The 13,837-nt window shown below is 40.1% G+C and overlaps 1 protein-coding gene across 2 annotated transcripts in view; it reads left to right on the forward strand.

Annotated features, from left to right (window-relative positions):
- The first annotated feature begins 5,114 nt into the window (after window positions 1-5,114).
- LOC135116428 (uncharacterized) overlaps window positions 5,115-13,837 on the forward strand; it is a 34,558-nt gene continuing 25,835 nt past the window's right edge. Inside the window, exons 1-3 of one of the 2 annotated variants that reach the window (XM_064033882.1) lie at window positions 5,117-8,090; window positions 8,773-8,864; window positions 11,451-11,488. In XM_064033882.1, the coding sequence (XP_063889952.1) occupies window positions 8,819-8,864; window positions 11,451-11,488 (84 nt within the window). In that variant the 5' untranslated portion in view covers window positions 5,117-8,090; window positions 8,773-8,818. Of the gene's footprint in view, window positions 8,091-8,772; window positions 8,865-11,450; window positions 11,489-13,837 lie in introns of both variants that reach the window. The other variant, XM_064033883.1, reaches the window with a different exon arrangement.

Raw genomic sequence — 13,837 nt, forward strand, 5'->3', positions numbered from 1 at the left:
TCGTGGAGCAGGGTGTAGTGACGCCTGTCAGCGAGGCGCGGGCTCCTCCGGCGCCAGGTGCCAGTGAGAGGTGGCAAGGGACGCTTGCTGGGCGCCACTGTGCAGTGCTGAGGGTGTGACAGCGATGGTCCTAGGCACGTACTTTACCGCACTCGCACTTACGGCTTGGAACGCACTGCCGTGAACGAAGTGTGTAGTCTGTGTGTGTGTGTGTGTGTGTGCGTGTATGTGTAGGTGTTGGTGTCTGGCACACGGGGGTTGGTACGCGCTGATGCACACTAGGGAGTTTTCTAGGGGCAGGGGTTAACACACACAGGGGGAGGGTGGACGACGGGGGAGAGGGGAGGGACGGTCGGGAGCACTAACACTTTGGTGGGGGAACGTTGCAGGGAACGCCGCCCTGTTGTCGAGCGGAAGACGGGAGTACCGGTGCAGGGGGCGCCGCCCTGTTGTAGAGAAGCGAAATCAGGGCCAGTGGGGTCACGGCCGGGTGGCGGTGACCGTGCGTGGTGAGCCGGAGAGGTGTTGCTGCTGCTGTGGTGGTGATGGAGGCTGGGCAGCAGGTGTGGCAGGGGTGGCAGGTGACCAGGCAGCAGGTGGAGTTGGCGCGGTGGGTCACGGCAGCAGGAGAGGGAGTGACCTGGTGGCGGTGGTGAGGCGGCAGGTGAGCGTGGCCTCAGTGGCCTGGGTGGCTGGCGAGGCGTGGTGAGTCACAGCTGCGAGAGAGGGTGGCTGGTGACTGGTGAGGCAGCGGCGGTGACCACGGCTGCCGGGCTGGGTGACGGTGTGTGTGTGTCACGTGGCGGCTGGCCGGGCTGGGTGGCGTCGGTGGGTCACGGCTGGGCCAGGCTGGGTGGCGGTTTGGCCGTGGTGGTCCGTGTCAGGCGGGGGCTGGCCTGGGCTAGGTACCTATAGCTGTGGCGACGCTATAGTGCCAAAGAACCTGGGACACAGCATTGGTGGAGCTGGCCACTACGGTCTAACTCCGAGTCACCATTTCTAGTGATCTAGGTGAAAGCCGCCAGGAATAGAGAAGAGAAAACCGACAGGTAACCGTCAGCAGTTGCAAGTCCTTTAATCTCTTAGCTCGCCAGAGATAGAGAAGAGAAAACCGACAGGTAACCGTCAGCAGTTGCAAGTCCTTTAATCTCTTAACTCTTTTTGTTCACCAGCTAAGGTTGTATTCATAGCCACTTGTTAGACTGGTTGAACTCTCTCTGCATTTATTTTTTTTTATTTTTTATTTATTTTTTTTTTATAAATAGAAAAGAGGGGTGAAGAATAAGAGTTAGTATAGAAGAAGTATAAAAGTTAGAAAATATTGAAAGACAGTGGAAGAGAAAAGTTGGTGGGCTAACCACCTTGCTATTTTTGTGTGATGTTTTGTATGAGAAGCGTCCCTTCCCTATCAACAAGATTGTTCTTTTCTTTCTTTCTGTGTCCTATTTCTGTTTCCCTGCCTTGTGTTTTACATATGAAATATGTGTTTGAGTTAGTTTTCTTTCCTTATTTATTTATTTATATATATATATATATATATATATATATATATATATATATATATATATATATATATATATATATATATATATATATATATATATATATATATATATATATATATATTTTTTTTTTATTTAATCTGTGGAGATTATATATTTATGAAGTACATAATATTTACCATCACTACTGCCACTACTACCACCACCATCATCATCACCGTCATCATCATCATTATTATTATTTTATTTTATTTATTTATTTATTTATTTTATTCCATTTATTTTTATTTATTTATTTATTTTATTTATTTATTTATTTATTTATTTATTTATTTTATTTATTTATTTATTTATTTATTTATTTTTATTTATTTATTTATTTATTTATTTTTTTATTTTTTATTTTTTTTTATTAATTATTATTATTATTTTTTTTTTTTGGCAGAACCACAGCTACTCTACAGTAAGATGTCCGTGGACGAACACAATTTAGTTCCCTACCGACGAGACTGCCAGCACTACGAATGAACTCCTTATATACATTGCAAGGTAAGTAATTTATGAATGTGTAATATATGTGTTAATATAGTGTGTAGGTGTACTGTGTGCATGCTTCATGTGATGGCACAGGACGGGCTGGGTCTCCCTGTTGCACCATAGGTGGAGTCAAGCGGAGATTCCACCACTATTCCCCTCGCTAACACCACGCAACTCTTCACCCCCCCAAGATGTGGTTCCCTGATGCCAGCGACTCAGGACGAGGTGCAACTCCCTCACTTAGCTCCGCTAGCTGGAGGCCTGCGAGCCCTTCCAGTGGCTGGAACCCCTCGACGGTGGACTTTTGGGTGGAGCTGGCGCTTAGCCCTGTCACACCAGCCCACCGCCGACTCAGGGCGCGGAGTAGGAGAGGAGCTCAGCCGCATATCCAGTGTGAAGCAAGTGTAGGTGTATGTTGTGTAGTGTGTTGGTGCAACACAATGTTCTTTCCCTTTCAGATGCCCTGTTTATGGTGTGTTCTGGTGTACGGACATCCTCAGGTAAGTTGGCACAGGAAGTATGTAGGTAAGTGAATCAAGGTAAGTAAGTATTGTCGGTTGGACTGTTAGTAAATTAGTGTGGGTGTAGTGTTACATGCCTGCAGGCTGCTTGGGTAGTCACGGTGGTACTTGTCTATTTGGTTTAGTTTGTCTTTAAGGGCTTGGTAGGTTGGTATTTCTAGTTCTTCTATTCTGTTCCATATTGTCTTGGCTCTGTAGTGTAGGCGTATGTTAAGAGGTGTTGTTCTAGTGTGTGTGTATTTGTTCTGTTGTCATAGTGTACGGGTGTTTCTGGTTGGTGGCGAATCTCAGTGCTTTGTTTTGTACTTTTTGTAGTTTGCTTATCTGGTGTTTACTCATAGTGTGCGTTGTGATTGGTGGATAGTCAAGTATAGGTAGGATTAGTGCTTTAACTAAGTGAATTTTGATTTTTTCTGGCAATTTATACAGTTTATATAGTTTCTGTAGTGCAACATCTGCTATATTCTTTCGTTCCTGAATATGTTTGTAATAACCAGTGGTTAGACCTAGACATTTGCCATTATTTTTAAATTCTATTTCTTCGTCGTTGATGATTTCGTTGATGAAAGTTTTTTTTGGCTCCGAGGTGGAGAGGCGTGAATTTATTCATGTTTGTTTTAATTTTCCATTTTCTTTCATAGTTATTAATTACACTGATTGCTCTTTCAGTTTTTATGTTTAACATATTTTTTGATCTACCCGGGTATCCGACTATTTGGGTTATGTCATCAGCGAAGCTAATGTTCAAATTTTGGTTGGGGTACTGCATGTCATTAGTGTAGATTGTGAAAAGGGTTGGAGAAAGAACACTTCCTTGTGGTACACCACAATTGAGGTTAAAAGTTGGTCCAACATAATTAGTTATTTTGATGGAGGCTGTCCGGTTTGTTAAGAAATCACATAAAAATTTTTCTGTAGTTATTGGTAGGTGTAATTGAAGTATTTTGTGCTTTAGGCCGAGGTGCCAAACCTGATCAAATGCTTTAGTTATATCCCTTAAGATAACTTGGCATTGTCCTTTGTCGGATTTGTTTTGTGCTATTTCTTCAGTGATGAGTGCCAGTGCGTGTGTGGTACCCCTATTGCTATGGAATCCAAACTGATTGGTGTTGTACATATTGTTGTTTTCGAGGTGAGTTTTTAATCTGGTGTTGATTATTCGTTTGAGTATTTTTCCTGGAACTTCTAGTAGTGAAATAGGTCTATAATTTTGAGGTTGGTGTGGGGATTTGACTGGTTTAGGAATGAGTCTTATGAGGGCATTTTTCCATCTGTGTGGAAAATATCCAGCTGATATGGCACTGTTATAGATGTCAGTAAGTCTTCCTATTGCTGTGTCTGGTAGTTGAGAGAGAATGTTTTTGTTGATCCCGCTTTCACCAGGACTGGTTCTCTTTAATTTGCTAATTATATTTTTAACTTCTTCTGCAGTTATTTCCATGTCTGTAGTGTGGGTGTTAAGTCTGGACATGTCTGCGTTGACGTACGGGACGGTTCTTTGTATATTATTTTGTATATGTTGTAGTACTGCTTCTGTGTTATTGTCGCCTTCATCATCATCTTCACCATTGAAAATATCTTGCCAGTATTCCCTGTGAACTCTCTCTTTTTCTTCGGTGATGTATACTTTTATGTTGTTTTTGTTTTTAATGTAATGTGGTTCTTGTTCTCTTATATCTGTTATTAATTTTATTTTTTTCCAGAATGCAATGGGGTCTGTGTATGTGTTGGAGATGTCTTGGATAAGTTTGTGCCAGTGTTCTTGGTTTTCTGTGATGAGTGCTTCTTGAAGAATTGTTTGTATGTGTTTGTAGTATCTGTAACTATCTATGTTCCATCCATTAACTCTTGAATATGTTTGCAATTCTGAGAAAAGTGTTATAAGTAGTTTTGTGGTGTTTGTGTGCTTGGGTGAGGGTAGACTTTTATATCTTGTTGTAGGGATAGACTGCTGAGCTGCGTATTCGATTGCCTGGTGCCAGTTTTCGGCTGCAGTGTCAATTGATTCCAGAGTTCCGTTATCTAAGTTGTTTCTGTGTAGAGTATTGTTAACTTGTATTTTAAATTTTTCCCAGTCTGCTTTTGGGTAGTTTGGTCTAGGAGATGCTGGAATTAGAATTGGTGTGGTGGATATTGTAAATATGATTGGTATTATGATCGCTGGTGGTAAGGGGTCCTGGAATTGCACGAGTGTTGTGGTGTGTTCGGTAGTTTGTTAGTATAATGTCTGGTGTTGTCCCTCTGCTTTGTGTGTGGAATGTTGGGAATTCCGGACCTATGTGTTGTAATAATCTGTTTTGTATTAAATTGATAATTTGTCTTCCTTTTGTGTTACAATGGTTGTAACCTAAGTTGGGGTGATTAGCGTTCAGGTCGGCGATCATATAGACTGGGCAGTTACGTCTGAAGAGATTGGTGAAGTCTGGGATTGGTATATAATTCCTTGCCGGTGGTAGGTACAGGGTTGATATTATAATTTTGCCAGTTGTAGTAGTGATTTCTACAGCAAGTAGGTCTGAAATAAAATTATCCATAATTTTATATTCTAGGTTCTTTTTAATTGCAATTGCTGTGCCGTCTGCAGGGTTATTTAGACTGTTTTTCTTATGTATATTATAGCCTGGGATTTTCATTGTACTGCTGTCTGTTAGGCAGTGACTGTTGATTAGTACTATGTCTGGGTCAATGATTCTGTAGGTGTTTGAGAGTGAAATTCTTCGGTTGTTCCATTGTTGTACGTTATGTTGAATTATTTTTAAACTGTTCGGGGCCATGCTGCTTGTTATCCTTGTAGTGTGAGTTAACAATTACTTGGAATATTTTCTTTGTCTTCTTGATGTGTCTTTGGGTGGTGGTGTTTTTTCGGCTATAAGCCCAGATCTTATTTTCCTAAACACAGCATCGTCAACTATGTTCCAGCATGTTCTGTCTATTGTAATTCCATTGGTTTCAATTATGTTCAGTAGCTCAGTGTCTTCTATTGTATGGTCTGTGTATGTGTATTTGAATTTGTTTTCATTCAGACTTGTGACCAGCACCCGAGATGACAAATGATCAGGCCAACCTGCACTTACAGAGGTATATATTTTTAGCTGTATGTCTTTACTGTTTATTTTTGCATTACGACTTCTTTGGTGAATAGTAGTTTCCTCTGATTCTTGCTGAACTGTGACTTTGTCTTGCTCCTGCTTGGTATTCTCAGTACCATCATTTCTTTTTTTTTTTCCTGAGTCTGCTTGTTTGTATCATCATCATTCATATTTTCCTCTTCTTGCGTCATAATCTTGATGAGTTTCCTTGAGTCTGGTGCTTCTGGGATTTTTATATTAGGGAGGTTATTTGCAGTGAAGGTTGAATTCAGTACTCTTTCATAGCATCCGGGTTCTGTTAGATTCATTATATGCGCATGTATCATACATGAATATATCTTGAGATGAAGATCCATGTTTATGGTTGCAGGAGGAGATGCAGTGATGTTCCAAGTTGTTGTTTGTGTCTTGGATGCCTTCGCATATGTAATGTTTTTTTCTTTTTCTCTAAGTTGTTTTATGATCTCTTTCCTTTTGGGGCATTTCATGGACATGGTTCTGTGATCCCCCTCGCAGCTAATACACTTTTTCATTGAAATTTTACAGTCCCGCCAAGTATGTGTTGTTTCGGCGCATTCTGAGCAAATTTTAAATTCTTTGTGCTTGGGGCAGGAATTGGTGTTATGATCTTCCATAGCATAGCATTTAAAGCAAGTTTGGATTCTGTAAAATTTCTCTTGTTGAATTTGGTGCTTTGGAATGTTCATGTGGAAAAGTCTGATGCCGTGATCTCTTGCTTTTATTGCTGTTGTGGCTTCTCCAAATGTAATTTTTATTGTTTTGGAATTTGGGAATTTGAATACGTTATATATCAAATTAATCCAGGAATTGTGCTGCTGAAGTTCTTGTGTGATGTCCTCCTCTGTATTTCTGAAGATGTGTGGGTCCACATTGAAGATAATTATTGATCTCTTTGCCTTTAGTGTGCGCCTTGCCACCTGCCGGCCTTTTAAAGGACGCAGGAGTGAGAGCGGGAGCGGTGCTGGGTGCCTATTGGTTCTTTATGGACCCGGTAGGCGGAGCTTGTGACTCGGCGACTTGGTGTAGGGCGGACCTTCTTCCTTCGGAGCTGGCTGCTGGTTGGCTGGCTGCGGCTGGGAGCTGGAGCTGGGAGAACCTTCTGCTACCAGGGCTTGAGGAAGTGTTCCCTGGTTAGTTAGTTAGTTAGGATAGGAAAGTGGGAGGAAATATTAGAGTAAATAGTAAAAGAGAAAGTGGGTGGGAAGAGAAGTGTGAAAGAAAGTAAGAGATAAAAAGAGTGTGGGCTTGACCACACAGCTATTTTTAATATACATTGGATGGTAGCCGCTTGTTTCTCTTGTTTGACTAATATTTTATTTTTGTTTTTGTATTTGTATTTGGTACTGGTGACATTTTACTAATTTTAGTCTTTTCTTTCCCAGGTGAAATGGTGAACAAACGAGCTGAAGGTAAGTGCTGCAGGAACAGGTGAGTACAGCAGGAACAGGTAGGTGCAACAGGAACAGAACAGGTAAGTGCAATGTAAACAGGTAGTAAATGTTTTTTTTTTTTTTTTTTTGACAGAACCACAGCTATCCTATGTAAAAAATGAAAAATAAAAGATGTCCGTAGACAAAAACCCAACTAAAAAGGCCCCTAACAGCTCGACTGTCAAAAAAGGTAAGAGTTTTACTATGGTATCTCATTTTTTCTTGTATTCCTCTTGCTTTCTTCTTCTAATTGCTTTTGATGATAATATTCTCTTCTCTTCTTTCTCTTCTTCTTTTTCTTCTTTCTTCTTTTCTTGTTTCTTGCTTTCTTCTTTCTTCATCTTATTTCTTCGTTTCTTCATTTGCTTTAGCACTGTTGTTGTTTATATGCAGGTGGTAGTTTTTTTTTTTTTTTTCAGGCAGAGACACAACTACCCTAACAATAAGACTGTCCTCAGACAATACCACGGCTAAGAAGGTCCCTAGCGACAAGACTGCCTTTTTTTTTTTTTTTTTTTTTTTTTTTTAGGTTATAGTATTCTAATCACTACTTCTTTTACAGGTTAATACACAACAAAGAGTCCCCTTCGCCCAGCACCACCGGTGAGTACTATCCCAGGCAAGTTATTTACATATTTACAGTAATGTTGTGTTGTGTTGTTATATGTTATGTTGTGATGTGTTGTTTATTTGTTAAACTTCACGTCATGGCACGGGTCAGCGCTGCCGTGGCTCCCTGTCGCACCGCTGGGTGGAGTCACGTGCGGACTCCACCCACTCTACCCCTCGCCGGCACCAACTGGGTGCCGATGACTCAGGGCGAGGTGCAACTCCCTCTCCACACCCGCTGCTGGGCTAGCGAGGCCTTACCAGTGGCAAACCCCTCGACGGCGAGCTCTTGGTAGGGAAGCAGCTCGACCCTACAGCTCACCGCCGACTCAGGGCGCGGAGTGCGGGGAGAGAGGAGCCCAGCTGCCCGGCCCGTGTGAAGTATGTTGCGGGTGTATTGTAGTGTAGTGCATGTTTAGTGTAAGCTTTAGCTGGTGTATATCGGTACTGGTGGTGGTGCATGCAATACCTCGCTGCTTTTAGGGAACCAGCTGTGTTTATTTACCCTTTGCCTTGTTAGTTCATGGTAGTGTTCTTCATTGGTATGTTGTATTGTTTGCCAGGTTTTGACTGTTTTATTATAGATGGAAATATTAAATGGTGTTATATTATACTTCTCATGTAATTCCTTAATTGTCATTACTTGATTTTCATTGCAGTGTATAAATCTTAACCCTTTATTTATTACCATTTGTATTTTTGTTTTTTGTGATTTAGATAGTACACATAGAGGGATGGGGGGATACTCGATCACAGGTAGTAAGAGTGTTTTTACTAGTGTAGCCTTGAGCTTTAATGTTAAATAGGTAAATCTTTTTAAGTTTGCTACTATTCCTTTCCCTTTTCTGATCCTCTCTGATGCATGGCCTGTTATCCCTCTTGTGGTTAGTTTCAATCTTAGCAGTTTGCCATCTTGGTTTGTATTAATAATCCTACCATTTACTGTAATGGGTTGGGTTTTATATTGGGCTATTGGTATTATATGGAACTTGGCCTCACTAGTCTTTATTTTCCATTTTTTTTCAAACCTATTAATTCTTTCAATTTCTCTCTCTACTCTCAGCTTCATCATGTGTTTGGATCTGCTCTGAGTTGTTATTATCTGCGTGATGTCATCCGCGTACATGATGTTGGTGGTGCCTGGGCCTGCTTCTGGTAAGTCGTTTGTATATAGGGTGTATAATTTTGGTGAAATGATACTACCTTGTGGCACTCCGCTCATTAAATTAATTTCACTGCTGAACTTGTTATCTATTGAGATTTTGGCTTTTCTGTTATCAAGGAATGTACATAAGGTTTTTTCAATCAATGGTGGCAGTCCTAGTCTAAGTAACTTGTATTTTAACCCATTGTGCCATACTTTGTCGAACGCTTTCGCTACATCCCGGAGTACTACTATTGCTTGGTGTTTGTCAGATAGCGCATTTGCAATTATCTCATAGGATGTAGCGATGGCGGTGGAGATGCCTTTTTTGGGTCTAAATCCATGTTGTCTTTCCTTGATGACATTGTTGTCTATTAGAAATGCATTCAGTTGTCCTAGGATTATTTTTTCATAAATTTTGCCTGGTACCTCTAGGAGCAAAATTGGCCGGTAATTGGATTTTTTGGTGCTTTATTTTCTTTTGGGATGAGCTTAATTATTGCTGTTTTAAAGGCATTAGGAAAAAAACCTGATGAAAATGCTGCGTTGAATATATTGCAAAGTTGTTCTATGCTCTTTTCTGGGCATTTCTCTAGGACTTTTTTATTGATTTTGGTGGTACCGGGGGCTTTGTGTTTCATTCTTTTTATGTATTTTTTGTATTTCTTCACTTTGTATTGGTCTGGTGTAGAAGGAATCTGTGGTCAGTCTTGCTGCGTCTGAGGTGTTGTGTGGTGTTGTCCTGTGTATCTGTGTGCCAATGTATGTGTCTATGTGTTGTGAGTGTATGGTGTCAAAGTTTGCTTCTTCATCTGTAATTCTAAATATGTCAGTCCAGGTGTTTTTCATGATTGTACATTTATCCTCGTCAGTGTAATATTTGTGTCCGTTAGTGTCTTCTAGATAATTAGTGTGTTTAGTATTGCTACCCTGTAGTTGCTTTATTCTACTCCAAAATGCTTTTGTGTCCTTGCTTAACTGTATTGTATTATCTATGCTGTCCTCCCATCTTCTGTTGTACTCCCTCTTACATTCGTCCCTAAGTTCTTGTCTGATTCTTACATATTCTCTGTAATTATTGATGTTCCAACCATTTGTATGTGCATTACTGTTTAGTTGGTTAAAGGCTGTCTCAAGGGCTCTTATTTGAGGTGTAATTCTTGTCTGGTATATCTTTTAAAACTGCTCTTGGGTATGGATTTATTCATTGCATCCTTTACATTATCTAGCCACTTATTAATTTCTTCTTCTATTTGTTCTGGTGTGGAATTATTCAGTGTGTTTACTTGAGTGTTTATGTCCAGCGTATCTCTGAAATATTGCCAATCTGCTTTCTTGTATTGATAAGTCTCGTGCTGTTTGGTGTAAAATGGTCTGGAAGATATTTTCAGTATTATAGGGATGTGGTCAGATGAAGTTACGTTACCGGGTTCTATTAAAGTGTTATGATAGCAGTGTTTATTTGTAAAAACTTTGTCAGGGTTAGTGGCAGATCCATGGCGAATAAAGGTTGGGAAGTGTGGACCTAGATGTATTAGTTTGCCTTGATTCATAAGACCTGATATGCTTATGCCTACGGTGTTATTATTTCTGTTGCCAAAATGGGTATGTGAGCAGTTAAAATCTCCGAGGATATAGACAGGAATATTATTGTTTATTAATTTAAAGATATCTGGATAAGGGAGATATGGTCTTCTAGGTGGGAGGTACGTTGTGGCGATTATTATTGGTCCTTGTGAAGTGTTGATCTCTATTGCAATAAAATCAGTAATGAAATCATCTTTAAGTTTATGAAAAAGTCCATACTTCACAGCCACTGCTGAACCATCACTGAAAGCTTCTGTTGAGTTAATCTTATGGCATATGTAGCCGGGGATTTTTATTGATTCGTTATTTTTAAGCCCGTGGCTGTTTAGGAGTATGACGTCAGGATTGATATCTAAGTAGTGAGTGATTATTGAGTGTTTGTTGGTGTTCCAATTTAGTACGTTGTGTTGTATAACTGTTATTATATTATTAAATGTTGTGTTTTTTTGTATGTGGGTCTCGGTTTGTTAAAGGCGATCTTTCTTCCAACAATCCCGATCTTATTTTACGGAAGTTATCGTTTTCAGCGATGGTCCAGCAGTGTTTCAGCATGATTCTGTCGTGCTTAATCATATTTAGTACCTCCTCTTCCGTGTACCTGGAGTCGGTGTATATGTACTTATATTTATTGCTATTAATTCCGTTTATCAGTTTTTCAAAAGTGAATCTTTCTTGAGGCCATCCTCTTTCTTTGGGTGTATATATTGTTAGTCCTATGTCACTAGCTTCTTTTGGGAGTATTTCCTCCTCCATACTCTGTATTTCTTTATCTTTAGCAGTTGCCCCTTCTGTTATTGGTTCTTCACGTGTGGCTATGGTCTGTTCTGTCTCTGATTCCTTTATTCCTCTCATTTTCCTGGGTTTTACTCCTGGTGTACGTGTCTGGGTCTTGGGTGCTTGTGTCTGTTCATGTGTGTGTATTTCTGTTTCTGTTAGTGGTGGTGGGATCTTAATATTAGGTAAGTTATTTAGTGTTAATGCTCTGTTTAATTCAAGCTCATAAATTCCAGGTCTCTGTGTGTCAGCCTGTTGGGCATGTGCAATGCAGGTATGTATTTTCAAAAGATCCTCTCTAGTGATCATGGGTGTGCTGTGAAATGTTGGCAGTGTCTGTGGCTGTTGCTGCTGTATGTGTGTGGTGTTCTTTCTTCCTACTGCCCCTACATAAGTCATTTTATTTCTCTCTTCTTCGAGTTTCCTTTCTTCTTTGATTATTTGTTTTCTTTTGTTGCACTTCATAGCCATAGTGCTGTGGTTCTCTCCGCAATTAAGACAACATTGATGTTTTGCTTTACAGTCAAACCATTTATGGCCCTCTTCAATGCAGTTTGGGCAGATCTTAAAATCTTTTGCTTTATTGCATTCCCTGATGGTGTGGTCCTCTAGCTTATAGCACCTCATGCAACACTTAATGGGTATGAAGGTCTCTTGTTTAATGTTGTAAGCTGGTATACTCAGGCTAAAGGCAAGTAACCCCTTTTCGGTACATTTTTCTGCAAGAATTGTCTGAGAGAAAGTGATCTTAATAGTGGATGAATTGGGGAATTTAAAGACTGAGTCAATATCCTCTCCTATCCAGGAGTTGCATTTTATGAGTTCTGTTTTGATTTCATCCTCATTCCTTTCATATATTAAGTCATTAAGTCTGGAGGCGATTACGCTCCTTTTAACTCTTAGTTCCGGTGGGAGAACAGGGGTGAATTCATTATTGGCCAGAATGTCTATGATGTTTTTTGTGAAGACTTTATTAGCCTGCTTATCATTCTCGAATAATAAGACAAATCCATCTGGTGTTTCAAATATGTCTACTATTCTGATCTCATTAGAGCAGAGAAGCTCAAGAAGTTTTACCTTTTTCTCTCTGTCCTGTTTGCCTCTGCACTTAAACTTCACCTGAGCCATGTTGATGACATGCCTCCAACCACAGTCCAAACACAACACAAAACCCCTGTTCCCTGGTTTCCATGGCGCCTGTATATATATAGACCAACATATCGTACTGCGCTTGGGTAAATACAAACTCCTACAGTTATCCATTTCACTATGTTGCCAAAGGAATTCTGGGCCATTCTACCAGATCTTGCAATTACACAATTCATCTGCTGTCAAGCCCCTAGATGCATGGTCATCTGGGTTATACTGTGTCTCAACAAATTTCCACTGATCTGGTGAAGTGTGATCTCTAATTCTTTCTACTCTATTAGCAAAATATACATCTAATCTCTTTGCTTCATTTGCAATGCAACCAAGGACTACTTTGATGTCTGTCCAAAATACTTCTTCCACATTATCATACTCAAATTTTCCTTTAGGAGTTTATGGATTCTAACTGACATCACTGTTGATGCTAGTTCTAGTCTGGGAATTGTTTTTAGAGGTGTGACACGTGACCTTGCCATTACTAATGCACAATGAATTTGGCCAGTCTTGCTAATTAATCTAATATATGAGCACTGGCCATATCTCGCTTGGCAGGCATCTGAAAAGTGATGGAGTTCAACCTTTTCTACTTCCCCAAAGTCATCAGGTTTGTAACATCTAAGTACCTTTAGCTGGTCTAGTTTGTGCAGCTCATCTTTCCATTTTATCCTTCTAGGTTTGACATAATCTGGCACATCATCATCCCATTCAATTGCATTCTTACACAATTCTTGTAAAATTTGCTTTCCAGTCAGTATGAGAGGTGACACTAGACCTAATGGATCATACATAGAGCTCACTGTTGACAGAATGCCTCTCCTGGTGAGTGGTTTGTCTTCTAGCTTTATTCTAAAGTGAAATGGATCAGGTTCTATGCACCACTCAACTCTCAAAGTTCTTTTTATAGGCAGTATGTCTTCATTCTTACTAAAATCCAAACTTTTAACCATCTGCTCTCTCGTGAGAAGTTGTAGCTAATACATTTTTGTTGTTTGACAAGAACTTATGAAGGTTAAAACCTCCCTTGTAACATAATTCTTTGCTCTGCTGAATAATAGTGACAGTTTCATCAATTGTAGCTAATGACTCCAAACCATCATCAACATAAAAGTTACTTCTTACAAACTTGGCTACATCAGATCCACACCCATAGTCATCTGAAGCTTTTTTAAGTTCAAAGTTAGCTACACTTGGAGACGATGTAGCCTCAAACAGGTGAGCTGTCATCCTGAATTCAGCTATCTCATCATTAAGGTCACCATTTTTCCACCAAAGGAATCTTAACATGTCTCTATGTTCTGGGTTGACCTTCACTTGATGGTACATTGTTTCTATATCACATCAAGTACAATGGTTTCTTGCCTAAACCTACACAACACTCCAACAAGTTTGTTGGTAAGGTCTGGGCCTTGTAACAGGTGACTGTTTAGTGACTGGTTCCTGTAGTTTGCACTACAGTCAAATACAACTCTCAACT

The sequence above is a fragment of the Scylla paramamosain genome, chromosome 31, assembly GCF_035594125.1.
Source record: "Scylla paramamosain isolate STU-SP2022 chromosome 31, ASM3559412v1, whole genome shotgun sequence".
Taxonomy (NCBI): domain Eukaryota; kingdom Metazoa; phylum Arthropoda; class Malacostraca; order Decapoda; family Portunidae; genus Scylla; species Scylla paramamosain.